General features: G+C 56.0%; 1 protein-coding gene and 1 long non-coding RNA gene across 3 annotated transcripts; both read left to right on the forward strand.

The window, feature by feature from the left end:
* The first annotated feature begins 11,266 nt into the window (after positions 1 to 11,266).
* On the forward strand, positions 11,267 to 15,566 carry LOC141728465 (uncharacterized). The gene is made up of 4 exons (XR_012579385.1): positions 11,267 to 11,406; positions 11,613 to 11,794; positions 12,109 to 12,862; positions 13,515 to 15,566. It is a non-coding gene; the product is annotated as an uncharacterized LOC141728465 (long non-coding RNA).
* A 3,344-nt stretch (positions 15,567 to 18,910) lies between these two features.
* Positions 18,911 to 26,532, forward strand: NKX2-2 (NK2 homeobox 2). 2 transcript variants are annotated; one of them, XM_074536754.1, is made up of 3 exons: positions 18,911 to 19,172; positions 25,171 to 25,523; positions 25,793 to 26,532. In XM_074536754.1, the coding sequence occupies exons 2-3, from the start codon at positions 25,268 to 25,270 to the stop codon at positions 26,359 to 26,361; spliced, it is 825 nt and encodes a 274-aa protein (XP_074392855.1). In that variant the 5' UTR covers positions 18,911 to 19,172; positions 25,171 to 25,267; the 3' UTR covers positions 26,362 to 26,532. The 2 variants fall into 2 exon arrangements, with proteins under 2 accessions (XP_074392855.1, XP_074392854.1); XM_074536753.1 differs by lacking the exon at positions 18,911 to 19,172 and having other exon boundaries at positions 24,917 to 25,523.
* The last annotated feature ends 1,230 nt before the right edge of the window (positions 26,533 to 27,762 follow it).

Consider the following 27,762-nt stretch of genomic DNA (forward strand, 5'->3'; position numbering starts at 1 on the left):
TTCCAGCATGGATCTGCTCCCTGAGGGCTCTGGTTCTGCTCCATCCCCGGTGGATGCTGGCAAAGCTGCACCGGCCCAGGAGATGGAGCCACCACATCCCAGCCTCTGGCTCTGGCAGGAAAACCCTGGCAAGCCAGGGCCTGCCCAGCAGGAAAAGGCCCCTGAAGGGGATATCTTTCACCTCTTGGTGACTTCTTCCACAAATATCCCGTCCTTCAACACCTTTCTGTTGACAGAGTCTTTGTCAATAGCGCCTGAACTTCAAGCTCGATCCCAATCTCCGCTCCAGGGGGAGAACCGGTTGTGCCAGAAGTGCCAGCCAGAGGTGTCTGGGGGGGAACACGGCCTTTTCCATGGAAAAATTCCTCCTCAATTCCCTGTGTGGAAGGGAATCTCACAAATCCCTGGCTATGGGACTCCCAAGGTGCTCGGAAGGGACAGGAGAGGTGGAGCTGCTCCGTGGAGGTGTTGCTGGCATAAAATACATTTAAATTCCCAAAATGCCTCTTGGATTCAGTAGCACGTGGAGAATAATCTACAAAGAGCTCCGGAATTTTTGGGGTGGGAAAGGATTTTAAAGCTCATCCCGTTCCATGGACAGGGACATCTTCCAAAATCCAAGGCTGTTCCAGACCCCATCCAATTTTGCCTCAAGCATGAACAGGAAATGTTGTTTATAACTTTAAAAGCGTCCCTGAAAAAGCCTCTGGGGGAAAAGAAAATTAAATATCAATAGTTAGATTTTTACCTTTAAAGGGTTTTTTTTAAGTGTTACTGGATTTAAGGAAAAAACGGAGCAGCAGAGGTGAAGGAAGCATCTTTATCCTATCAGCCGTGAAGATCTGAAATTCAGGAATGGAGATAAAGTTCACAGGGGTTTCTCTGGAAAAATTAGAAATAGCTATGGATTGTCAGAACTACCCCCTAGCTATGGATTGTCAGAACTACCCCCTAGCAAAGATTTAAGTTTTTAAATAAGAGGGGAAAGTAAATTTTCCTTTTAAATAGTTCTGGAGAGGCAAAGCTCAGGGCTGGGCGGGTTTTTGGGAAGAACCTTTGGATGGCTCCAGAGGGAGGCATGATGGGCCTCCATGCACAGCTCCGGAACAGGTCAGGTGTCAGAATCCTTGGCTGGGAAAACTCCTGGAGGGGGGGAAAAGAGAGGAAAAAACCGAGAAAAGGGGCAGGAATGCGCTGTCAGCCTGGAGGCTCCCTCTAGCGCCGCTTCCCAGAGCTGCCAGGGGCCGGGGATCCTCGCATCCCAGCAGGAAAAGCTGTGGAGGGGACAACCAGCAGAGTTGCCCGCCCCAGCCATTCCCTGTCCCAGCCATTCCCTGCCCCAGCCATTCCCTGCCCAGCCATTCCCTGTCCCAGCCATTCCCTGTCCCAGCCGTTCCATGCCCAGCCATTCCCTGTCCAGCCATTCCCTGTCCCAGCCATTCCCTGTCCCAGCCATTCCCTGTCCAGCCATTCCCTGTCCCAGCCATTCCCTGTCCCAGCCATTCCTTGCCCCAGCCATTCCCTGCCCAGCCATTCCCTGTCCCAGCCATTCCTTGCCCCAGCCATTCCCTGCCCAGCCATTCCCTGTCCCAGCCATTCCCTGCCCCAGCCATTCCCTGTCCCAGCCATTCCCTGCTCCCACCCTCAGGACACTTTTGGGTGCCCTTTTCCAGCTGGTGCCACCAAAACCCCGGAGCAGGGACCCCAGGAACCCTGAGCAGTCCCGGATCCCGGCGTGGCAAATCCCAGGAAGCTCTGACAGCAGCGGGAAGTGACGGCTCCCAGCCCTGGGGACATTCCCGTCTGCGTTCCCTGTCCCTGCCAGCACACACAAGTGCCACTCGTCAATATTTGCCCTGGCTGAGCTGAGATAGATCCATAGGGCAGTGTCCCAAGCCAGAGTTTGGTGTTCCTGGATCCACCTGGACACTCAGCTCTGTCCCACACACCTCCCCTTCTGTCCTGTCCATGTCCCCGAGGAGGGAGGCACGGGGGCAGCCATGGGGACGGTCATTGTGGAGCAAGGGACAGCCAGAGCATTTTCCAGCATCTCAGGGATCCCCAGATCCCAAATCCCCATCCCATGAGGAGCAGCCCCATCCCATTGTGCCTTGGGGGATGTGACCCTCCCAGGTCCCAAATTCCCAAATTCCCAAATCCCCAAATCCCCAAATCCCCAAATCCCCATCCCATGAGGAATGGCCCCATCCTTCTATTCCCTGGGGGATGTGACTCTCCCAGGTTTCAAACTCCCAAATCCCCATCCCATGAGGAGCAGCCCCATCCTTCTATTCCCTGGGGGATGTGACTCTCCCAGGTCCCAAATTCCCAAATCCCCATCCCATGAGGAGCAGCCCCATCCCTCTGTGCCCTGGGCACAACCCTGGGGGACATGATTCTCAGCTTCCCCAATTCCCAAATCCCCAAATCCCCAAATTCTGAAATCCCCATCCATGAGAAGCAGCCTTTTCCCTCTGTGCTCTGGGGAATGTGATTCTCCCAAATTTCCAAATTCCCAAATCCACATCTCATGAGGAGCAGCCCCATCCTGCTGTGCCCTGGGGGATGTGACTCTCCCATGTCCCAAATTCCCAAATCCCCATCTCATGAGGAGCAGATCCATCCTTTTATTCCATGGGGGATGTGACTCTCCCATGTCCCAAATTCCCAAATCCCCAAATTCCCAAATCCCCATCCCATGAGGAGCAGCCCCATCCCTCAACTCTCCGGGGGATGTGACTTTCCCAGGTCCCAAATCCCCAAATCCCCATCCCATTAGGAGCAGCCCCATCCCTCTATGCCCACTCCAAGGCCTTCCCAGAGCTCCATCCCATGGAATCTGGGTCCCCACCCGGCACCATCTCCTCCCTCTCCCTCCAGGACCGCAGATGTTTCAGAGGGGAAAACAAAACGGGAGAGGGATCTGGAGCTTCCCAGAGCACGGAGGGTGGGATGTGCTGCTCCCACGGGATGGGAGCCCGGCCAGGCCGCTCCCAGCAGCGCTGCAGCATCTCCAGGCGCCGGGAGATGGCAATCTCCATCTTCCGATGGCATTCCCGGCGCCGGGAATGAGCCTGATGGGGCCCTGACACCCCCGAGCTCCCAGCAGGGAAATCCCGCTCCAGCCCTTCCAGAGGAGCGGGATTTATTCCCCGTGCTCGAATCAATACCGGGTATTTACCCTGCGCTGCCTTATCCGCCTCCATCTTCCCGAATAAACGGGGGAAAATTGGAGCGTCCCGGTTATCTGTTTGCCATCTGCCCCGGGTTTGGCGGCTGCTCGGGCTAAGCTCTGGATCAACACGGGTTTATTGGCTCCTGTCACTGCGGGCCGAGCTGAGTGAGACATCAAACCTCCCTCCTTCCCTCCTCCCTCTGCTGGGCTGCGCCATCCAGGCAGCTTTTTTTTAGGAAAGGGAGAAGAAAATGGGGATTTCGGTCAAATTTCCAGCATTCCGTCCCTTCCATGAAGGGAAGAGCAGGGGGTGCTTCACCTCCTGGTAAAGGACACAACTCCTTGTTTAACCCTATTTCTAGGAATAAATATGGGATTTAAAAGCAGACTGGGAATCCAAATCTTGCTTTCTGAGATTCCCATTGCTCCTCTCACCTCTGGAATATGGGTTGGGATATGTGCAGAGACAACCACAGCAGAGCAGGAGGGCACAGGGATGGTGTTGGCACCTCTGGAGTTCTCCTCACCCCTGGAGCTCATCCTCATCCCCTTCCCTGGGCAGGAAAGGCTCTGTCAAATCCCAGGGATAGACAATGATGGAGCCTCCCTGCCCAATTCCGAGCAAATTTGGGATGGTTTTTAAAAAATGGTGAAAGGGTCACCCCTGGGAGGCCTCATCCCAATGTCCCTGCCACAAACCCAGCAGGTGACAGCCAAGGTTGGGTTTAATGACCTGTTCCATCCCAAAAATGGGCACTGAGGGCTGAAATCCTGGTGGATCTTGAGCATCGTGGTCCCACACATTCCAGGAGCAGGGAATTAATGAAGCAGCTCCATTCCGGCTGCCTCTCCCAAGTTTCTGAGGGGAAAAGAACCATGGAGATTTGATTTTTCCTACATTATAAAGGGAAAAAACCCCAAGTGTTTAAATAGGAAACATCTCTGCGTGGGATCCCACATTTTACAGGTGGCATCTCCCTTACCTGGCTGTGAGGTGAAATGGGACACTCATTCCCTATAAAATGCTTGGAAACACAGCCATGGCATGTGGAAACACATCTCCTCCTTCCCATTCCTTTTTTTCCGCCTTTTTAAGGGTACAAACGCCATTCCACCGGTCCCAAAATTCACCCGAGGGAATTTTCACTCTGGGAATTTGAGCCAGGTGAATTCCAGCCTAAATAACCTGCGAATGTGCGAATGCAGGGCGAGCTCCCTCCTTGCCACTGAGATGTCCTGGCTGGGTTTTTCTATTACTGCTATCAGGAGGATCTCGGCAGACAGATGCATTTACTGTTTGCCGCCCGAAGATAATGAAAAGAAACAGTTTATAAAATCAGATTAGGGGTGGAAAAATTGCCTAATGATTATAATTCCCAACCCCGCCGCCGAATAATGATGTATTCAAGAGTTGTCAGCGCGTGATGAAAGGGGCCTCATATGAGAGATGCTCGCCTCTGAAGCATGACTGTGGATGAATTGCAGCCAGATACAATCCCGAGATAAGGGACAATGAGAGCCTCGAGAACACTTCAGAACGGGCTCCTCAGCACGGAGCCGGAGCTGCAATAAAAAGCCCGTGAATTTAAAAAAAATTAATAAAATAAAAATAAGTTTCCGAGCGGTTTCTGATAAAAGACGAGCCAAGGTGAAGGGGGAGAAAGAGGGAGAATCCCTCAAAGCCTGGTGGGGAAAGGGAAACGCGCCCTGTAGGCCCCAGAGGATGGGTTGGAAAGGGAATGCTGTGGTTTCTCCTTGGAAAATCTCTCCTGTAAGGCAAATCGGGGTGTGGGTGGGTGTGCCCTGGCTGGAGGGAGGGATCGGCTGATCCCAAGGGCAAAGGATGGATCCACAAAGAAGGAGGGAAGCGTGGCTTGGGCATCCACCAGCTCCTTCCCAGCCCAGGAACCACCCAGCTTCACCCTGCCCCAAATCCCTGAACACCGTCAGGGATCAAAGAGCTCCCAAGGCCTTTCCAGGAGCACCCTGGGCATGGAAACACTCCCAGAGCAGCACCAGGATGTGTCCCAGCAACGTGGAGAAGCCAGGAGCCCACATTCTCCAGCCCCAAAACCAAAGGAAGCCAAAGGATGGGGTTGGAGTCACCCTTCCCTTGGGAGCAGCAGGCCGTGATCCCACCAGGAAGAAGGGAAAAGATGGATTTTCCCCATTCTCCATGGTCTGAAATGCAGATGTCTGCAGTGAAAGCAGCCATGGCACTGGGAATGGCAATGATTTATGGGAAGCTGCACCAGCATTCATTATTCATGTGGAAAGCGAGGGAAAGGCTCTGATAGGGATCGGGAAGAGCTTCAAATCCATGGGGGAGATAAACTGGAATGGATGGCGTCGCTGGGAGCAGGGATGGAGCTCTGGGGAACATCTCGGTGTCACCCAGGACAGCTGCACTGCCAGGACAAGGTGGGCCCTAATTCCACAGCTGCATCCCAAAATCCCAGCGGGAATCGCTGCTCCAGATTGATGCCAAGGCTCTGTTTGCTGTGGGTGCCCACAAGCTTTGCTAAGAGCACATTTCCCTCTAAAATCTGCAGATTTTTAGCTCAAAATTCCACCAGTGATCCCAAACTCCTGGATTATCCCACTGGCATCCAGGACAATCCTGTGGCAGTGTCATGATCCCAGATCCCAAAAGTTGGGAAAAGGCAGGAAGTGGATTTTCAGGACAATCTCATGGCAGTGTCACAATCCCAGAATTATCCCATATCCCAAAAGCCAGGAAAAGGCAGGAAGTGGATTTTGGGGATAATCCCATCCCAGTGTCGTGATCCCAGAATGACCCCAAATCCCAAAAGGCAGGAAAAGGTGGGAAAATGTGGGAACAGACAGGAAAAGGTGGGAAAAAGCAGGAAGTGGATTTTGGGGACAATCCTATGGCAGTGTCATGATCCCAGGATCACCCCAGATCCCAAAAGGCAGGAAAAGGCGGGAAAAGGTGAGAAAAGGTGGGAAAAGGCAGGAAAAGGTGGAAAAAGGCAGGAAGTGGATTTTGGGGACAACCCCATGGCAGTGTCATGATCCCAGAATGATCCCAGATCCCAAAAGGCAGGAAAATGTGGGGAAAAGGTGGGAACAGGCAGAAAAAGGTGGGAAAAAGCAGGAAGTGGATTTTGGGGACAATCCCATGGCAGTGTCACGATCCCAGATCCCAAAAGGTGGGAAAAGGCTGTAAGCGGATGTTGGGGCTCGTGAACATCAAAGGCTTTCCTGTTTCTGATTCCCTTGGATAAAAGCAGTTGTTTGTGGGATCAAACCCAGGCCTGCAACACCCAAAACTGGGCTGGCATCCCGAAAAAAGCCAAATCCCACAGGAAGCAGAGCCAGCAGCACGTCCCAACCCTGCACATTTCTCCCCCCTCTCCCTTCCCAGTGCCGTCCTTGCTCAATTTTGGTTTGCCTGATTGGGTGTTTGTATTTATTCCTCTGGCCTTATTTCTAATTTTAGCTTCCCAGACTGCAGGGAAAAAATAAAAACAAAAACCCTTTAAGTTTCCTGTGGGCTCTCCAATTCTCACAGCTCATTCCCAGGGAATGCCACAGGGCAGAGCCCAGGAGCCCCAGCATCTCTCACCCCAGCACCCTGCTGGGCTTCCAGGGGCAGCACGGCCCTGCTCCATCTGGCAGCCAGGCCTGGAATTCGGGAGGAAGGAATCTTTGCCTCGTTTGCCCTTTTTCCAGCAGGATCCGTCTCTCTGTCACCTCGTTACAGCTCCTGCTACCGAATCCCAGCTGGGCTGGAGGCAGAGCACACAGGGAACAGGAGATCCCACAACTCTTTCATCCCAAATTTTCTGCCCTTTCAGCCTTTCTCCATAGGTCCAGCCAAAGGCTTCTGATCCCGAGGCTCCCTGGATATGGACACCTCCAATCCCCAGCACTGGGCACAGATTTCAGCTTCCCAACCCTACCACATCCCCTGGGAGCCCTGAATTCCCTGGAAAAGGAGCTTCCCCAGCTCCAAACCAGCTTCCCTGGGAGAGGTTCAGTCCCTTTCTCCACTGGAATATTTTCATATATTTTAATATAATATAAAACATATAATATAATATAATATAATATAATATAATATAATATAATATAATATAATATAATATAATATAATATAATATAATATAATATAATATAATATAATATAATATAATATATAACATATAATATATGATATATAATATATGATATATGATATATAGAAATAATAATATAATATAGAAATAATATATGATATAAAATATTTTCATATTTTCCCATCCATGCCATATTTTTAAGCCCTTTCTCTCTCTCCTTTCCTGTTTTTTTTTTGGTGTTTTTTTTGTTGTTGGTGGTGGTGGTGGTGGTGGTTTTGATTTTTTTTTGTTTTGTTTTTGGTTTTGGGTTTGTTTTTTTTATTTTGGTTTTTTTGTGGTTTTATTTTTGTTTTGTTTTGGTTTGGCTTTTTGGGAGTGGTTTTTTGTTGTTGCTTTTTCTTTTTGGGGGGGGGGTTGGGTGTTTTTTTTTGTTTTTTGGGGTTTTTTTTTGTTTTTTCTCGACAGCGAATGTTCTCCTTTTGTCCCCGCTCTTTCTGTGGCCCTGATCCTGTGACAAAACACTGACACCCGAGCATCCGAAGTGGCCGAGCCCGGCTCCCTGGAGCAGAGCCCCCATTCATGCCCTGCACTCACCCCGTGACTGCGGCAGCGGCACAAACTCGCAGGGCAGCAGCAAAGTTGTTTGTTGTCCCTCAAACGCCTCCATTGTCCATTGTCGGGGCTCTCTCCTGAGCCACAAGGCACGGCCAGTGCCCTCGGGGCTCCTGGCGTGGTGATCCTAAAATTCTGCCCCATTTGGGAGCTCTGGGTAGGAATCTCCCTACCTTTATCCGTGAGGCTGTGCTGCAGAAATTAAGAATAAACTCATTTTTCACTCAGCAAAACCCCCTGCCCGTATGCAGCCCCCAGCCCCATCCAGCTGCATCCCAAACGTGCAGCTTTGCCCTCCAGATGCCAAATCCCTGTGGCTGGAAAAGGCTGAGGAGAAAAAGGAGTTTTTCTGAGAGTGCCTGAATGCATTGGGCATGGTTCCTCTCCAGGGCCTCGTGCCTGCCCAAAGGGGACATAAAAGATCCTTGTACTCCCCAAATCAGCTGCCTGGTGGGAACAGGAGGGATTAAAAACATCCAAAAATATCCTGGAGCAGCCAGATCCAGGCCAGGAGGGCCTTTCTGGGAAATCACTGCATGATTTGGGATGGAGGGGAGCTTAAAGCTCATCTGGTTCCATCCCACTGCCATGGGCAGGGACACCTTCCCCTGTCCCAGATGGCTCCAGCCTGGTCTTGGACACTCCCAGGGATCCAGGGGCAGCCACAATTTCTCTTGGCACTCTGTGCCAGGGCCTCACTAACCCCACAGTAAAAATCCCTTCTGATATCTTATTTAAATTGACTGCATTTCATTTTAAACCAAGTTGAGTTTTATACTGTACAAAAAAACCCCGAATCCAGCTCACTCAGAAGCACTAAAATTGCCCAAATCCAGCCCATTTTGAGGGATGTGGGGATCCAGGCACGAGGCTGGCAGGGGAGCGGGCCAAGGGCCATCTCCTGCCTCCACCGGGTGACACTTCCCTGGGCCGGGAAGTGACTTTGGGGACATTTCGGGGCTGTTTGGGCTGAATTCTCTTTTTGCCGTGCGCCGGGGCGATTTGCGGGCAGCGGCCACACGGTGTCAGCGCAGATCGCGACATCGCGGCCCAGCCCAGCCCCATCCGAAGCCCCCGGACACGCCGAGGGGGACACGGGGCTCTCTTCCCGCTGCACCTGCGCTGGGCGACACCGCTGTCACCCGGGTGGGGTGGCAACAGGGCTGGGCCACGTTGTCCCCTCTGTGCCGTGGATGGGGCCAACAGGTCCCAAGGCAGTGACAGATGAGCTGTGCCACATCCCCGCTGCGGTGTGGTGATCCCAGAGCCCCCCCCTTTCTTTTTCCTGCGCGTTTCCTTCCATCTATTCCTCTCCTTGGCGCTCCTTGTCCCACCCATCCTCTGCTGTCACATTCCCGGAGCGTTTCCAGCCCCGGCCTCCTCTCCATGCGCCAAAACCTCTCTTTGTCATGGAATGCCAGAAGGGTTTGGGTTGGAAAGGAGCTCAAAGCTCATCTCATTCCAGCCCCCTGCCATAGGCAGGGACAATGCCACCATCCCAGGATGCTCCAAGCCTCATCCAAGCTTTTCCTTCAATGGGATTTTTAGTGGCACGGAGAAATTCCCCAGCTCCACCCCTCTGGAAACAGGGAGTCCTGCAGGTCCATCCTTCCCTGCACACCGGAATTCCCGAAAATCCATCGGTGCAGACATTGGCACAAGGCGAGGGGCAGCAGAGCCCCGGGCTTTGCTCTGAGGAGCAGCATACGCCGGGTGGGAATGTTCCGTGAGCTTTGGATTGGGAAAAAATCCACCGAAATTCCTTTGCTCTGCACTGCGGCTGTTTTGGGAAGCTGGTATTGACCAAAACTCTGTTTTCCTGCCCACACTTCCTCAGCCTGGGAATTGATGGCGCCAAAGGAACGAGGCCAGTCTCCCTCAGCCATTCATTCCCTGCATTATCCCTGCTCTGGGGAATTCCAGGATGGAATTCCACCGCCATGGAGAGGGCTGTACCAGGGGGTATCCTCGGAGCAGAGAAACAATTCTGCTTCAACACCATCACGTATTTGGGTGGGGAAGTTCTCCCCACAGGAAAATCCGGTGGGATTTTCCCCCTGGGGCAGAGGTGGTGAATCGCTGCAGAGGGAGGGGAAATTCCTGCTCCGACCTTTGGGATTCTCCTCTCTCTGCCTCCAGGGGAATTCCCATGTGCTGACAGGGCAGGGAGCAGGAGGGAGATCTGCTCCAGCTCCCGAGCAAACCGCAGCCCAGGGACCCCCCAAAAAAGCCCTTTCTGAACCCAAACCCTCAGGGCCCCACGGACACAACCCCAGGACGAACACCGGGGTTTGGGGGGCGAGGGTGGAAAACCGGAGACAGGAGTGACCGAGGGACATTTTGAAGGGTTCTGCGGCGTGACAGGGCACGGGGGCAGCCCGGTGAAACAAACCCTGGGAACAAACCCAGGCTCTCCTATTGCCCGGGGGCGGCGTGAAAAGCTCAGGAATTACCTGCAGCGGGTTCCCTGTTTGTGCCACCCTTCCGAGCCCCCATTCCCCGTCCCCAGCATTCCAGGTAGTGTGTCCTGGCCGGTTCCAAAGGGATGCGGCAGGAGAGCCGCGCTGGAAGGCGGCTGCCAACATTAAATTCTGCTCCAGCTCTCGGCGTCACCTTCAATTTCTCTCTAAGCCGCCGTGTTTATTTAACCGAATCTGCCTCCCGTCACTCGGAGCAGCAGCACTCAACCTTTAAACAGTCCAAGAGCCACTTCAGCCCGCGGCGGATGCCGAGAGCTCCCGAGCCGGGCAGGCACAAAGGAGCCGCCGCTTTGTGCCGTGGGCGCCGCCAGCCCCGCTCCATTCATCCCGCCCGGGCCGGAGCTCATCCCGAGTTTTCCAGCCGGAGCCCATCCCGAGTTTTCCAGCCGTCCCTCACTGAGGAAAGCTCCGGTGCCGCCAGTGAGTGACCCACGGCATCTCCTGGCCAGCACCCACCCGCTGGTGCTCTTCCCGCTCTTCCCATCACCATTCCATCCCCAAATCCACTTCCCCGATGGATTATTTGGGATCATCGTCGCTGTGCATCAGCCTCCAGAGCAAAACTCCTTTTCCCAAGGCTCTCCAAGCACCCAGAACTTCCCAGCCTCCCGAGGAACCCAAGGGACACCTTGGATGGTCCCCAGTGGGAGCCCCAGCTCCCGGCAGCTCCCTAATCCCACTGGAACATCCCGAATCCCACTGGAACGTCCCTCTCTGTGCCACAGCGGCCAAATCCAGCAGGATCTCAGGCCCCAAAAGCTGGGAAGCCTCCGCAGGCACTTCCCTTGGGATCAGCCCTTCCCTTGGCAGGGGCTGAGGAGGGGACAGGGAAACCGAGCTGTGACCAATCCATCTCCACACTTGTCACCCTGGGAACGAGCCCAGCTTCCCGCACCCGTTCCCGGGAGTTTCGTGCTGGCTCCGGGCTCACCACGGGGCGTTCGGGAGCCCAAACGCGATTTGTAGGGAGGGAAAACCTTGGCTGGCTCCGCTGTTTACACTCGCCGAGCATAATGAAAATGTTAAAACGCCGAGTCACTTGACACCTGCCACCCCGGTAACGCACTTCCTTCACTTTTTTTCTTTTCTTTTTTTTTCTTCTTTTTTTTTTTTTTCCCTTACGAGAGTTGGTGAATTTATTTCAAGCTCTTCAATTGCCTGAAGTTGAGGAGGACTCGCTGCATATTCAGCGAGCCGCCGCCAGCGCTGACACGTCTCACGTCCTCTTGCCGCGTTAAGTCTTTTCATTTATTCTCTTTACAGACAGCCCCGCGCTGAATGAAATTATCGCGGGTGTCCTTCAGGGAGATAATGCAGGGCTCTGGGAGCCAGTGCGGGAAGTTCAAGGCGAATAAGCCAGGTGGCCAGCACGTGAAGAACGAGCCATTGAACCCCTCTGACGGAGCTGTCATCGTCCCCTCGCCGGGCTGCAGACAGGCTCACCGGTGAGTGAGTGATGAGCAGCCCCGCAGCCCCGGGATGCTGCTCCCATCCCTGCTGCTCACCTGGGTGACACCTCCTGGGGGTGCCAGAGGGTGGAGAGGGGTGCAGCCCCCAAATTGTGGGGATTTCGGGGCAAAATTGGGGTGGGCATGCCTCAGGAGCGGCTCCGAGCTCTGGAATCACAGGCATGGGGAGCCAAGGTGAGCCTGGGCTGTGAACACTGAGGGTGAGGGAGGAGATGCTCTGCTAGGGTTTCTTGAGGGTTTTTGGGGTTATTTTTTACCAATGATGATCCTCCTCCTGTTTGCTGCTTCAGGGAGAGGCAGGAGGGCAGAGGACGAGCACTGCACCGCACAGGACGCCCCGCTGGGGATTAAACACGGCCTGAGCATCCCTGATCCCGGATCAGCTCCAAACCCAAGGAAAACCGAGATTCCACATCCACACACTTCCCCTTCCAGCTCCATCCTGCTGGGAGCTGGAGAAACAGGAACCAAAGAGAGCCTGGCTTCAGAAACCCCAACCCCTTCTCCCGCTTTCCCAATCTTTCCTTTCCCTCTGCTCTCCCTGCTGCAGCCACGTGTTTTCCTCCTGAGCCCCGGGGTGCTCTCAGCTATTGAAGGTGGCCGAAGCTCTCTCTGTCTTTTGTGCGAAGCCGAGCCCGAGTAGCCCGGGAGAAAGTTGATCCCGGTGTTAATTTGGATTAGGGATGCACACACGCAGCAGAATAAAGCTGGGGCTGCGGGCTCCTCTCCCCGCGTAATTTGTTCTCCATTGTCAGCGCCGTTGTTGATCCCGAAATTACAGAGCCCGAGGAGTTATTCAACACGAGATGCTGGACATGAAAAGGGAGAGGGGCTCGGGAAATGACCGCGAGGGGAACATTCAAATCAACCCTGAGATTACAGAGGCACAAAAGGGACTCCGAGCTCCTTCGGTTTCCTTCCACCGCCTTGGAGTGCTACCTGAGAAGGGAAAAAAATCCCCAATGGGTTCAGCACGGCGAGGAGAAGCCCAGGAATCTCCTGCCTCCCCCTCACAGCCCAGTAATTACCCTGGGAGCAGCACAGGTCAGGCATTCAGCACCCGGCTAATCCCCGGGCAGGAGCTGCAGCAGCTCACCTGCATCCCTGCTCCCTGGAAAAGCTTGGAATGGAGAGGGATTCATGGAGCCATCCCACAATGGTTTGGCTTGGAGAAGCCTTTAAATCTCATCCAGAGCCACCCCCTGCGCTGGGGCACCTTCCACTGTCCCAGGTTCCTCCAAACCCCATCCAGCCTGGCCAGGGATGGGGCACCCCCTGTACAGCTCACAGTGCTGGTGATCCCCAGTATTTCCCCTCTTTTCCATGTATTCTCCTCCTTTTTCAGGCCTCCCTGCTGCTTTGCTCTGCCTGCACAGCGACTGAAGGCCCATGTAATTCCAAATTTTCCCCCCAAATTTACAGCAAATCCCTGGGGATGGAGCCGGGTTTGCCAATGCCGCTCAGCAAAACCAAGAATCACCCCCTCCACACTCCCAGCCAGGAGCATTTCCAAGGCCCCCAAATTCCTAGAAAATCCAAAATCCAGCCAATTTCTCCTCTGTCTCTCACTCAAATAGGGGTTTGGTGAGCCTTCCAGGGGGGAGGAAAGCAGACCTTGCTATTGCTGTGAATAATATTTGGTGATAAGCTTTACTTTCAGCTTTACTTCAAATTATCTTTTTTTTTTTCCAAACAGCGAGTTTTATCTCAAAAAGAATCAACTTTTCTCCACCTTTGAAGAGCAGAACCCTCCTGATATTCATTACATGACTCAGAACCTTCCCTTTGATGGAAAACTTTGGATTAGAGGCAGCATTCAGCATCCTGATTAGTACGAATGTGACCTACTGCTGCAGGAGTTTGCTCAGTGGAGCCAAAGAGGAGGAAACAAACCCTCAATGGGCATTATCCAGCATAAATACTTAATTTATTAAAGGAAAAAAAAGGAGGGGGAGAAAAAAACAACAAAAATGGGCACATTTTTCTTGTTGGAACTGCAGGATCCCATCTCCGCTCATCCCATCGCCCCAATGGCTTCTCCTGCTTCTCACAGGGTTTGAGTCCCAGAAATTCAATCTGAGTGGGTAAAAAAAAGGGGCGCATCCCTAAGGGTGCCTCCACAGCCCCAAAAGCTTGAGTCTCACTAAGGAGAAGAGCCAACACAGGTATTTTTTAGTTGTTCCTTTGGCAGTGGCTGTGTGGGGATGAGCAAGAGCCACCCAACACCTTGAGCTGAGCAGCACAGACTCCAGCAGCCCAGTTCCCAGCATTCCCAGGAAAATCAGCAGGATTTAACAGGAAAACAGTCCCTGTGCAAGCTGGGCTTGGTCCTTCTGTCCCTCAGGCTGCTCTGTGCCCACAAGGAAGCATCCAGGGCTGCTGGAAAAACATTTATCCATAAAAGCCGAGGAGATCAAACACTGTCCCTGCACAGCCCGGCTCCCGAGCCAGCCTAGCTACTGGGACACGCTGGCGGGCGGGAGCAGCAGGGCCGGGGTTACACATTAGCCAGGGCAGCCGGGCCGGGGCTGGTTCCGGAGGGGAGGGAGAGCAGCGCTGCTGTCCCGGTTAATGTGTAACTGCAGCAGCTGCCAGGGCAGGCTCCTAACGCGGCCAGGCAGGGCTGAGGAGCCCCTCGGGGGGCACGGAGGGAGCAGGGGTGAGGGAAAGCTGGGGGGTTTTGCTCCCAGGCCATCCTGAGTGGGCCAAGTCCTGCCCAGAGCCCCCCGGCTCCATGTGCCTTCCCCAGATGGCTCCCACAAATCCGTGTCCCACTCTGTCTGTGTTTCCCTCCTCATCCTTCTCACTTTCTCCTTTTCCTGGCTGAGAAGCTTCCCCCAGGGTTGGGTTCCTGGGCACAGAGACCCCAGAGACAGATTTTGTCCCTCCTCCCACCCCACAATATCTGCCCTGTTCCACTGGGATTCCACTTTTCCTACCAGCCGTTCCCACAGAAGTGGAAGAACTTGGGAATGAGCCCTTCCCAGCCCAGCTTTGAAGAGCCCCTGGAGCTCTGCCCTGCTGTCATTTGGGATGTGGCAGGGTTTCCAAGGAATGTCCTTGGTGCTGTGATCTTCTCCCACTGGGATCCGCTGTGGCACACAGGGAATTCCCGGGAGGGTCAGCAGCCAATGCTCCCACCAAGGTTTTCCATGTGGAAGCCATTAGCATTCCCAGATGGAAAACCAGACAAGCAGCACTCTGATGTCCCAGATAATAAGAGAATCATGGAATATCCTGGTCTGGAAGGACCCACCAGCATCATCCATTCCAGCTCCTGGCCCTGCACAGACACCCCAACAATCCCGCCCTGAGCATCCCTGAGTTGGGTTGGAGCCATGACCATTCCCTGGGGAGCCTGTTCAGTGCCTGGCCACCCTCTGGATGAAAAACCTTTCCCTGATGTCCATTCCAAACCTTCCCTGTGGCCCTGTCTCCACTGGGGATGATATAGGAATGTGCCCCTTGTTGATGGAGTGACAAAACTATCTTTTGTGTCTTTAAAAAGGAAGAAAGATTAGAAGTTTCTTCTTTTGTGTCTTTAAAAAGGAAGAAAGATTAGAAGTTTCTTTCTTCAATTAGTGAAAAGATATCTCATAGGATTTGGGGAACTTCACCTCAAACTTTAGGACAGCCAATGGGACAAAAGCCAAAAAGTCTTGCCTAATCAATTTACTAGAAAAAGAAGAGAACAAAGAAACTAATGGCTTCTGTGAGGTGTTTTACCAGGAGCAAGAACTTCTTACACCTGGGCTCGACTTTTCTCTGTAAAGAGCTTTGTTATTTTACCTTTTATTAAAACTTTTCTGTTTCTAACACTACCACAGAAGCCATCTTGCTGATTGTGTGGCTTCTAAGGTAGCTGAGTGTGATATAGATCTCTAAGAGCTTATGGGACCTGGCTTGAGGAGAACAGATACCATGACAATCCTGCCTGGTCCTTCCTGGGAAGCCACCGGCCGGCGTTGAGGCCACCACTGTGGTGTCCCCTTGGGCACAGCATTCCCAGCCTGGCTGCTGCTCCTGGCTGCTGCTCCTGGCTGACAGTGATCCCACCGTGCATTCCCACCTCGCTGGGCGGTGGGAGACGGACGCGTGATTGATGGGGCGCCCGCGATACGGCGCGAGCGCTCCTTATCTGCGCCTCGCCGGGGGCTCCACGTCGCTCCCAGGCTTTGTGCCATCACTGTCACTCGCCTTGCCTGGTTTTTTTTTTCCCACCCTGCTTGGTTTTTTCCCACCAGGAAGCTTGTTTCACCTGCAGGGTTTGTGGGGTTGAGTGAAGCATCCCGGGTAAAATCATTGTTCGTAAGTGTAGGTGGGCGCAGGGGAGTTGGAGGAGATGTTTTCCATGGCAGGGTGCTGGGAGATAAATCCATCCAGAGCAACTTCCTGAGGGATTCCAAGCTCAACACTGCAGTGGAGAATTCCATCCAAAAGGTTGGGTGTGCGTGGCAGGACCACCAAGGGTGGCTGTGGAGACAGGAGAAGAGGGGAGGACAAAACCAGTTTGAGTGGGAATGTCATTGGTGTCACCGGGGCATCCTCCTGCTCCCTCTGCTCCACCAGGAACATGGGCCTCCACCTGGAAATGCTGGGAAACCTCCCCTGCTCTGCCAGGCAGGTGAGATGAGGCCAAGGCCACAGTGTCCCCAAGGCCACAGTGTCCCCATGGTGTCCCCAAAATTGCTGTCATCACAGGACCCCCACAGCCCACACATCCTCCCATGTCCAAGCTGGTGTCCCACCCTGGGGCTGCTGTGTCCTCACCAGCTCTGAGCAGCACCTGCTCCTGCTCCATCCCAGGGCAACGCCCAGGAAAAGCAAAATAACATGAAATTAAATTTAGTTCTATATTTCACAAAGTGAAGAGTGGGTGCTTGCTTCCAGCCGAAATCTGGCTGGATGGGGCAATCCCCATCTCCCTCTGCACAGGTTTCCTCCTTCCCTGCCCTGTTCCAGGTGCCAGGAGCAGGGGCTGGAGCAGCAGCAGATTGCGCTGTGTGCTCAGCCTGGGGACAGCCCGCGGCCATCTGTCACCCCCAGGTGTGCCCAGCCCTGCACAGGGACAGGGCTCGGGCTCCTCAAACACACTGGGGTTGTAAAGAGGGGTGTGGGCTGTGGGGGTGCTCTCCCAGCCCCTCCACCTGCTCCTGTCTGCTCCCTCACCTTCCCTGCTCTGCCAGACTGGGCATCTTTCTAATTCCTTCTGCAAACCAGGCTGGAATAAGGAACTGAGCCCAGACTTGGCAGGTCTTGCTCTTCCCTGCCATGTCCCAGATCTGTGCTTGGGGCACTCTGGATTCCTTCACTTTTGGGAGAGGGCTGTGGATCACAAGTGGAAATGCATCCATTCAGCCAGGGAATTTTTGGAGCATTCCAAGCCCAGAGCTCCCAGGCTGCTCCCAGTCCTGGGACACAAAGAGGCACCAGCGGATTCTGCTGGAGAGGAGCTGAGTGACTGCAAATACTTGGGAATAAGCACCTTGTCATGAGGTGGAGCCCATTCCAACCTCCCCAGACTGGAGTCCAGACCTCCCACCTTCACACCAGTCCCTCCAGGAGATTCCACACGGGATGTTTGAGGAGCAGAAAGGACTAAATTCCCAAAGCTGAATGAAACCCGCTTCGCTCTCCAGCGCCTGGGCCTGCTGGTTTGACTCCTGCAGCTCTGGGGCATGGTGAGATCCACACACCAGGTGCCAAAACACCCCCAAAGTATAAAAATAATGGATAAAAATGGGTTTATTAATGAAATAGGGAGTTCTTATTAATAAAATAGGAACTGGTTTACAGCACAACCTGGGTTTTACAGCACAGCCCAGGTGTCCCAAGGAATGCCTGTGGGGGCCCAAATGCATCTCCTGTTCCTTTGCCTTTTGCTGCACTTTCCCTCCTTCCTGGATGAGGGGAGAAAGGAGCTGAAGCTGGTTTATAACCAAACTTACAGAGTTCCAATCCCTCTGGGCAGCATTCCCTAGGAATGGGGTGAAACATGGCCTGGACATCCAGCCTGAATTTCCTGCTGTGAAAGAGGAGACCCTGCAGATTTATGCAAATGAAGACTTTTTTATGCAAATGAATATGTCTGCAAATTACCGAGGTTTGATTGGTATTTTTATGTGGGTGACACAAAATCACAGAATTATTTTTTCTCCCCCAGTTTCACTCCCTCTCTCAGCAATCCGGGCTCTTTATCCAAACAAAACAAGCTCGGCAAAGTTATGAATTGCCCGGAATGGGATCTCTATTGATCGCTGTGGGGATCAATCACTTTATCTGTGACCAGGGGGTTTCACTGAGCCCTATCTGACCAGGGAATTTCACACAGCACTCCAAGGTCTTCCCAGGAGCGGAGCAGGTGTGGGGAGGATCAGGGGCAGGTGGGATGGGGAAGGAGCTCTGTCACGTTCCCTCTGTCCCCAGCGATGTTTGCATGTCACCCACGGAGCCTTTGGACGGGACATGGGATGCCCAGGGAGCCCTCGTGGCCAGCTGGGAGCTCTCCATCCCTCTGGAATGCCAGTGGGATCGTACCTTTGGCAGGAGCCTCCTGCCAACAGGGATGGCAGGGAAGCATCCAGGCTCGGGATGTTTGGAAACGCTCTGGGGTTTTTTTGGGGTTGTCCCGGAGCTGGGCTCCATCAGCCTCCACTCAGGATATTCCAGCATTCCATGACCGCTCCTCACCCTCCAGGGAAGTCGGGCAGCACCACCCTCGGTCGCCAACTCCATCGCCTTCTTTCCGAATAATAATAATATTAAAAAATGATGTTAAAACCCAAAATGGACCGCGGAAAGGGGCGCAGGGGAGGGGGAAGTGGCCGGCGGCGGCAGCGCGGCTCGGATCTCCCGCACACCGGCGCTATCAGCGGCCGCATCAGGCGCGTATCTAATGTAAACGAGCCCCGGCACATCAATACCGACCGTGCCGCACCGACACCGTGCCACATCTGGCGGTTTGGCCGCTCGGCGCCCTGGCTACCGAGCCATCCGCGCTCGGCCAGCGGGACCGGCCCGGCGGGGGCGGGGGGGCCGCAGCCAGCGGCTCCTCTGGGGAAGGGGGGCCGGGGGGAGGGCTCTGCCCCCCGGGGGGAGAGAGGGGCCGGCTCAGCCTTAAAAGAGCCACCCAGGAACCGGCGTGTTTGTGCTCCTTCCCAATTTATGGCCGCGGAGCATATGGCCGGTGTTGCGCCCGGCGGCAGCCGCCGGGGACGGCAGCGAGCGGCGCGGGGGATGTGAGGCCGGAGGGACGAGCAGCGGCCCCGGCGCACGGAGGAGACAATGCGGGAGGCGGGGGGCCGCCGCCGGAGCCCCCCCTGCTAGGGACCCCCCGCCTCGGCACCGCGGCCAGGTGAGCCCCGAGAGGCGGCGGGGGGGGGACGCTCCCGCACGGGGACCCTGCCCAGGTGACTCCCGGGGTACAGCGGGGGGACATCGCACCGAGGGACCCCCGCCCAGGTGAGTGCTGGTGCCGGCCAGGGCTCCCCGGCGCAGGGACCCGCCCAGGTGAGCCCGGCAGGGAGCGGGGGGACCCCAGGGTGAACCCCCGGGGGCAGAGGGGACAGAGGGGGGCAGCAGCAGGTGCGAAGGCGCTTTGTGGGGCGGGGAGTCCGCGCAGGTCGGAGCCGGTGTGAGCACCGAGGGGGCGCGGCCCCGGCCCCGACGGCGCGGCTGCGACACGGCCACGGCCACGGGCACGGGTGGCAGAGGGGCACGGACAGCACTGGGAAGGGAGCCCGGGGCGCTCCCCCTGCCCCGGCCGTGGGACACTTCTCATCCGCGACGGCAGAGTCCGCCAGAGGACCGGGAATGACCGGCCCCGGCCCCGGCCCCGGCGACGCCCCCTCCTCCTCCTCCTCCTCACCCCATCCCTGCCCGTGCCACGCGTGTGCCCCAAGCTCGGGCGAGGCTTTGGGAGCCAAGCCCACCGAGCGGGCCCGTCCCCACCCAGCCCAGGCTCCGGGGCTCCCCGCACCCCCATTCGGGACCCGCAGCCGGCGCTGACCCGGGCGCGGAGCCCTGCGCGGGGTGCGGAGCGAATTCTGATAAGGGAGCAAATCCTGATGAGGGAGGGAATCCCGCCCGCGGTGCTGCTGCCGTCGCCCCGGGGCCGGCGGGCCCGGCAGGGAAAAATCATTTCTGACAAAGCTTAATCTCGTCGGGACACGTTTAATCATTGGAGACAGGGACGGCAGAGCCGGGGGGCTCCGGGGGGGGGGCACCCCCGTTTGTCCGGCCCATAAACCGGTTTGGAATAGGCTGGGAAGGGGAAGGGAGCCCCGGGCCAGGCTTACAGCTTGCAGGGAATTAAATAAGACAAAATGTGGGTCGGGGGGCTGCGGGCTCCCGGCTTTGTGCCCGTACCCCACAGCCTCCATCACTATGGGCAATAATTTCCAAAATCTCATTAAAGTGCATTTATCAAAGCCCTAACATGTGTCCTCCGGCTCTGCCATAACCCCGCCGGCCCCCGGGGAGCAGGGGGGGTTTCAGGGGGGGGAAATCCCAATTTCTGTGACAATTCGCCACCTCGGGAGCTTGGCTGCGGGGCAGATCCGCATCTACAGATTTATAAGGAATATCGGTGAATAGGAAGGATTTCTCCGCCTTTGAAGCTTCGGGGGGAAGGAGATAGAGCAATCGTGAGAATAGGGAAGCTCATTTAGATTCCTATGTCCTGGAGAAGAATTAATTGTCTGCCGGAGAAAAGCAGGCCGGCGCCGGGATTTTGGGGGGCGCTGGGGGCTTTCCCTGGAGCTTCCATAGGGAATGCTGCTGCTGGCTCCCTTCCTGCGTGCGGGGCGATCTTCCCCTCTTTTTTTTTCCCCCCCTTTTTTTTTATTCCTCCCTTTTCTTTCCCCCGAACCATCCTTAACGCCTTTGCTAATGCCATTTTTTCCAGCCAGGAAACGAGCCGGGAATTTCAGCCCGCAGAAACTCCGTTACAATTAAGTTCCTGTAAGCGCCGGAGGATCCGGGAGGCTCCGGTTGCCCTTGATTTTAGGAAATACGATTTTTAATTTTTTAAATTTTTTTTTAATGGAGCTCTCTCTCTCCCTGCCGGCATGGGAGGCAATCCCGTGGCGTGGGCTCCGTGCCCACGGCCTGGCGTGGCCGGTCCCCTCCGAGCCGGAGTCTCTGCCGAGCAGCAGCAGCAGCAGCAGAATTTCCTCTCCAGGGCTGGAAAATGCGATTTAAAGCCCTCCGTGGGCGGGATGTTATTTGGCTGCGATGGTTTTACTCTGATTTTTTAAATTTTGGTTCTATATTTTTACGGCCAGGGGAGAGCTGTCCCCTTTGGTGCGGCGGCTCTTCTTCCCTCCTGCACACTTTAAAACAAAGAGGGTGTTACTTACAGGGATGCTCCCGAGGTGAAGCTCCTCACGACAATTATCAGGACACGGACTGCTCTTCCCTTTCCCCATTCATTCCAAGTGGATCTCATTCTAGGAGATAAAATCAACCTGTCCCTTAACAAAGGCTTTGTGTGGGCTCCGCTAATCCGGGCCGAGCGGCAAGGTGCAGCCCCGGCTCCGTTTGTTTATTTGCGGGCTGCGGGGAAGGGAAAACAATGTCTCGCATCTTTGGCTCCATCAAACAATAAATTGATCCACTTGTCGGCCGCTCCCGGAGCCGCGCAGCGGGAGCGGGAATGGAGCCGGGTAGGGAGGGGAGGGAGAGCGGCAGGCTCCTGCCCAGCACCCTTTCCTACATTTCTCCCACAATATGTGTTGTTACACTCGATGCGATTCATGCGTGGGATCGGAGAGGGGAGCGGGGCTGGGAGCAGAGGGGGAGCCCCGGCGCCGTGCGGGGAGCAGGATCATCCTCGGGCCGAGGCAGGGAGGAAAAAGGCGAGGACACCGCTCAAAATCAGCCCCACTGGCCGCCCGCGGCGTGGCGAGACCCCGCCGGCATTGGGGCCCACGCGCGACCGCGAGCAGCTGCTCGGGAGGCCGCATTCCCCCTCCTACCCCAGGGACTGTCCTTTCCGATCCTAAAACACAGAAAAATCAGCCTTAACCCCGGGGGCCAGGGAGCCACCCGTGAATGGGTCCCCGTGGGCAGAGCCCCGTGTCCCCGAGGGCGGCTCAGCGCCGGGGGCTGGGGAGGAAGGGCACCAGCGCTCCCGGCCTTGTCACGGCCTGTCCAGGCTCTGGAGCGTCCCCGCCACGCGTGGGACGAGCCGTGGGGCGCGGGGGACTCTGGGCGGGCGCCCCGCCGTGTCCGGGCTCTGTCGCGACTGTCGCGCCGCTACCGTCTGGTTTTGGCCCCACGCAGCGCGACCCCGGCGCGGGTCAGTGTCCCGGCCTCGCGACCCCTCCTGACGTCATGGGGTCCGCGCGGCTCTGACGTCACACCCCCGCCAGTGACGTCATGGTGCCCCGGGCCGTCCCCGCGGTCCGCGGTTCGGGGAGGGGGCCGCGACCCTCGGCGCTGCGTCCGGGACGCTCTGCCCGGGCCGCGGCCTCGGGTTCGGGTGTGGGAGTGTTTATCGTCGTCGTCATCATCATCATCATCATAATCACCACCACCACTATTATTATTATTATTATTATTATTATTATTATTATTATTATTAGTATGATGCTGCCAGCCCCGCGGCGCCCTGTCCGGGCAGGCTGTCCCGGGGATGCTCTGCCCTCCCTTCCCCGGGCTCGGCTGCTGTCGGGGTTCTCCGTCCCGCCCTATCGCGATTATCGCCGCTCTTCCCTCTCTCTTTTTTTCCCCACCAGAGGTAGGGTGAATCCATCGGTAACTCCGGGATTCAGTGGGAATCGGCGGTGTCGGAGCGGGGCAGAGGAGCGGGCGGGGGCCGGCCCGAAGGGGTTCCCTCGATATCGAGGAGGAGGACTCCGCAATGGATGAAGAGATAGCCATTGAGTGCGGTTGAATACCATGACAACTAGGAACAACCTCAGATTTATTCCCAACAGTTAGGGCGCGCTGAAAGAGGGCGTCAATCACGTATTATTTCGCCACTGAAATAAATGCAAAAACTGCGCCGAGACAAAGGGTTCCAACAGGAGCCGGACATTTGTCTACATTGCGGACATTGTCCCCAGCTTAGCCGTCGGGTTGTATTTGTGTTTGCGCGGGGCCGACCACCCAGGATGCGCGCTGGGGCTCGCTTAAAAAAAAAAAAAAAAAAAAAAAAAAGGGGAAAAAAAAAATCCCTGGGCATTGTCAGCCACATCACATACTTTATGGGAGGCAGGCTGGGGGCTGGGGCAGGAAAAGTGGGGGGAGCGGCGAGGGAGAGGACGGGAAGGTGCGAATCCATGGATGGGCGCGGAGGAGGAAGCCTGAGGCGGCGTCTGCCCGGCGGGGTTGCGGCTCCTTCCCCCCGGGAAGGGAAACTCGGGCAACTTTTCCTGCCCAGAAATGAGGGGAGTGGGGGGAACCCCTTCCCAGATTGTCCAAACCCCGTGTCCCGCATCGGCCCGCACATCTCCATGGGCCCCGCGCTCCAACCCGGCCCGGCGGGGCTCGGGAAAGGCAAAGGGATGGAAAACAGGAGAGAGGAAAAAAGAGTGGGAAAAGGGAAGGGAGGAAGGAAAGGGAGAGAGGGACAGAAGGAAAGGAGGAAGGAAGGAAAGGAGGAAGGAAAGGAAGGAAAGGAAGGAAAGGGAGGAAGGGAGGAAGGGAGGAAGGGAGGGAGGAAGGGAGGAAGGGAGGAAGGGAGGAAGGGAGGAAGGGAGGAAGGGAGGAAGGGAGGAAGGGAGGAAGGGAGGAAGGGAGGAAGGAAGGAAGGAAGGAAGGAAGGAAGGAAGGAAGGAAGGAAGGAAGGAAGGAAGGAAGGAAGGAAGATAACGACCTTGGCCCTGCCCCGTGAGGGTGTGCCTCCTGGGCAGGTGCAGAGAACAGGACGAAGGAAGAAAGGCAATGAAAATAAAAGTTGGCGGCACACAGAGAAAAGTAGGGGCGGTCTCTGCATCGAGCCCCGGAGCCGCTGCGGGCTCCGCGGGGCCGGAGCCCAGCGCTGCTGTGTGCGAGCGTGGGGACACCTGGGGTGCCGGCCTTCCCTTGGGAAGGAACTCCTTCTTTGCCCCTCTCCCTCCTTCCCCAAGTCCTGAAAAAAAAGGAACAAACCAAAGAAATATAGACAAGAAAAAATAAAAATCCAGTGGTGTACGAGTCCATCGGGCTGCAGCCCATCGAATGATCCCAACGGGCTGGATTCATTCCCCTGGAAGAAGGTGGCAAAATCAATGAGACCTCTTCAAACAAGCACACACTCCCCCCCTCCCCAGCAATCACCTCCCGGATCTCGCCGGGTCGCGCCTGACGATCGCATTTTGCCAGTTCGCTTAATTTCGGAGCAAACTAGAATCAATTACTCGCTGTTTAATTTCCAGCGCTCATCCCTAAGCCCCAACCAAAATATTGACCTAGGCGGGTTAGATAAGTTGGGCTCTTGCCATCTGAGCCGCTTCGGTGCCGAGCGGGGCCGGCAGCGCGGGGCGCGCAGCCTGAGCGGCTGTGGGAACAGCAAATTATTATTATTATTATTATTGTGATGATTTTGGTTTTTTTTTTGTCGGAGGAAAACACGGGTGGAAAACACACTTTGGAGCGTCCGGAGCGTCGGGGCTGGTGCGCAGCTCTTTGTATGTAAATAGTGGCCTTAAAAAGAGCTGGGAAGTCGCCCCCTCCCTCCCTCCCTCTCTCTCTCCATCCCTCCCTCCCTCCGTCTCTCCTTCCTTCCCTCTCCCTCCCTCCCCGCGCCCAGGACCCTCCCCGCGCCGGTAATTAACTGACACGTTATACCACTCATCACCAATGGTGGAAGCTCGGAGCTCGCCCAAAACCCGCAATTTCACATCTGCAAACACTGTCTTCATCCACTTGACTTCCAAGACCCGCCCACACGTGGCCAACCTTTCCTGGGTTTAATGTAGGTTTTTTTTTCTCCCTCCTCTCGGCAGGTTCATGTGTGGGGACCAGCCTTATATGGACTCCTCGCTCCAGCAATGGCTCGGGATTTTCCAGCGGCAGGCGCGGGTTCGGCGTGGCTGAACAAGATCCAGAAGTGATCTTTTTTTTTTTTTTACTCTTTTTTTTTTTTTTTTTTGGCGTGTCTTCCCCCCCCCCCCCCTTTTTTTTTTTTTTTTTTAATTTTTTTTCTCCCTGGAGTTACAAACTATTCCCGAAACCAGCTGCTGCTCCCGCTCCCGGAATTTTCCCCCGTGGCACAACAACCAGCACCGCAGAGACCCGGCGCTGCGGCCGCTTCTCTCCCGCACAACCCCCGCCGCTTATTTTTCTATAAATCCATATTATTATTGTATTTTTTTCCCCCTTTTTCCGTGCCCCCCCCCCCCGTCCCTCCCCGTGTCCCTGCGCAGTGTCGCTGTCGCCGCTCGGCGTGTGCGTGCCCAGCCGTGACCCGGCGGCTCGGCCAAGCCGCGGCTCCAACTTTCCCAGGCGGAATTTGGCCGGAACATGTCTCTGACCAACACAAAGACGGGCTTCTCGGTGAAGGACATTTTGGACCTCCCCGACACCAACGATGAGGACGGCTCGGCGGAGGGCGGCGAGGAGGAGAGCGAGGCGCCCGAGCCGCCCAGGAAAGCGGGAGTTTTGGGACAAACCCCCTTGGACTCTGTTCCGACGCTGCCTTTGAAGAGCCCTTTCTATGATAACAGCGATAATCCCTACACGCGCTGGCTGGCGAGCGCCGAGGGCATCCAGTACTCCCGTGAGTGCCGGGGCAGCGAAGATTGGGGGGCGCTGGGATGTGGCTCGAGGTGGGGGGACCCGAGGATGGATGGATGGGTGGGTGGATGGATGGATGGATGGATGGATGGATGGATGGATGGATGGATAGGGGGGTTGCCTCTCTCCACTGCCGGCCTCCGGGCGGCTGAGGGGATGCGGGGGGCGGCGGGAGGGATGCGGGGGGCGGCCGAGGGGCGCTCCCCCATCCCGTCACCCTCCGCTGACCCACCGGGCACGGCTTGTCCGCAGTGCACGGGCTGGCGGCCGGCGGCGGCGGCGGCGGCCAGGACCCCTCGGCCAAATCGCCGGAGCCGTCGGCAGACGAGTCGCCCGACAACGAGAAGGAAGCGGTGGGCGGCGGGGACGCGGGCAAGAAGAGGAAGAGGAGGGTGCTCTTCTCCAAGGCGCAGACCTACGAGCTGGAGCGGCGGTTCCGGCAGCAGCGGTACCTGTCGGCGCCCGAGCGGGAGCACCTGGCCAGCCTGATCCGCCTCACCCCCACGCAGGTGAAGATCTGGTTCCAGAACCACCGCTACAAGATGAAGCGGGCTCGGGCCGAGAAAGGTATGGAAGTGACTCCTCTCCCCTCGCCGCGGCGGGTGGCCGTGCCGGTGCTAGTCAGGGACGGCAAGCCGTGCCACACGCTCAAAGCCCAGGACTTGGCAGCCGCGACGTTCCAGGCGGGCATCCCGTTCTCGGCGTACAGCGCGCAGTCCCTGCAGCAGCACATGCAGTACAACGCGCAGTACAGCGCGGCCGGCAGCCCCCAGTACCCCACAGCGCATCACTTGGTACAGGCGCAGCAATGGACTTGGTGAGGGCCCCGCGTACACGCCCCCGAGAGCGGAGGAAAACACAGAATTAACAGGCACAAATCGAGAGAGAGAGGAAAAAAACAAAAAACAAAAAAACAAAAAAAACGGAGACAGACTGATGCTCCGAAAATTAAAAAAAAAAAACAACTGCGGGGGAAGGAATGGCGAGGGAAACGCTATTATTATTATTATTATTATTGCTATTATTATTATTGCTATTATTATTATTATTATTATGGGTTCTTTCCCTCTGCCGTTTCTTTTCCCCTCCATTTTTTGGGGGGGTTTCGGTTTCATTTCGGGGGGAGGCGGGGGGTGAGGGAAGGGAGGTGTTTTTTGTGCGTCATTGTTTACAGAAATTTTTTGCGCCATTCAGAGTGGTCCTGTCTACCTACAAATAAAATAAAAGAGGAGAAAAAAGGGGAGAGGGGGGGGGAGATCGTCAGAATTACAAAAAAAAAAAAAAAAAAAGGAAAAAAAATAAAGAATAAAATCCCCCGCGCTGCTCCTGTGGTTTTGTGAGAAACGGGGGTGCGGCCGCCGAGCGGAGCACCCCAAAAGGGGAGCGCAGTTTGCGGCCCCCACAGCTGCTCCCGGGGGTGTTTTTGCCCCTTGTCGCGGTCGTTGTCGCTGCCGTGAGCCGCGGCCGGGGCGCTCCGCTCGCTCTCTCCCGTTTGGGGGTCGCCTTAACCATTCCCGAGCGGAGGAAAAAGCCCCGCGGACGCTGAAACCCTCTCCGCCCGCAGAGGGGCCCCCTGGGCCTCCCCGACATTTAATACCAATTTTAATTTTTTTTTAAAGCTGCTTTTCGAGGGGAAATAGTAGAAAAGGAGCCAATAACAACGACGGAAAGTCGCGGCCTCGGCGGCCGCCCCTCATCCCCCGAGCCAGCCCTGCCTGGGCCCGGCCGGGGTGACACGGCCGAGCGGGGCCCCACGCTCCTCCCTGGCTTCATTTTTGGGAAAAAACCGCCCCTTTTTTTTGGTGGGAACAGTCGGTTTCATCCGCCGGCGAAAAATCGGAGCGGGGAGAATTTATATTTTACTAATTTCTGTCTGTGAGTGCGCTGTTCTGCTGCTCGGTGCTGCTGAGATTTGGGTTCTGGCACGGCCCCGGTGCCCCCCTCCCCGGGCTGGAGCCCCTGCGAGCGGCAGGGAGAGCCGAACTTCGGGCTCAGCCCTCGGGGATGCGCCGGCAGGGCTGGGGAAAGGGTTAACCTCTGGAGAACCCCCCCAAAAACTCGGAGGAGGAGGAGGGAGAAAAGACAAGAGGGAGGCGAGGCGGGGCTGGGCGGCTCTGCCGGGCTGGAACGGGGACCGGGACCGGGACCGAGCCCGGCCCGGGGCGGGTTGCGGCAGAGCAGCGGCTTCGAGCCCGCCCCTGCAGCTTTCGGGCTGCTAAAGA

The sequence above is a fragment of the Zonotrichia albicollis genome, chromosome 3 (genome assembly GCF_047830755.1).
Source record: "Zonotrichia albicollis isolate bZonAlb1 chromosome 3, bZonAlb1.hap1, whole genome shotgun sequence".
Lineage (NCBI taxonomy): Eukaryota > Metazoa > Chordata > Aves > Passeriformes > Passerellidae > Zonotrichia > Zonotrichia albicollis.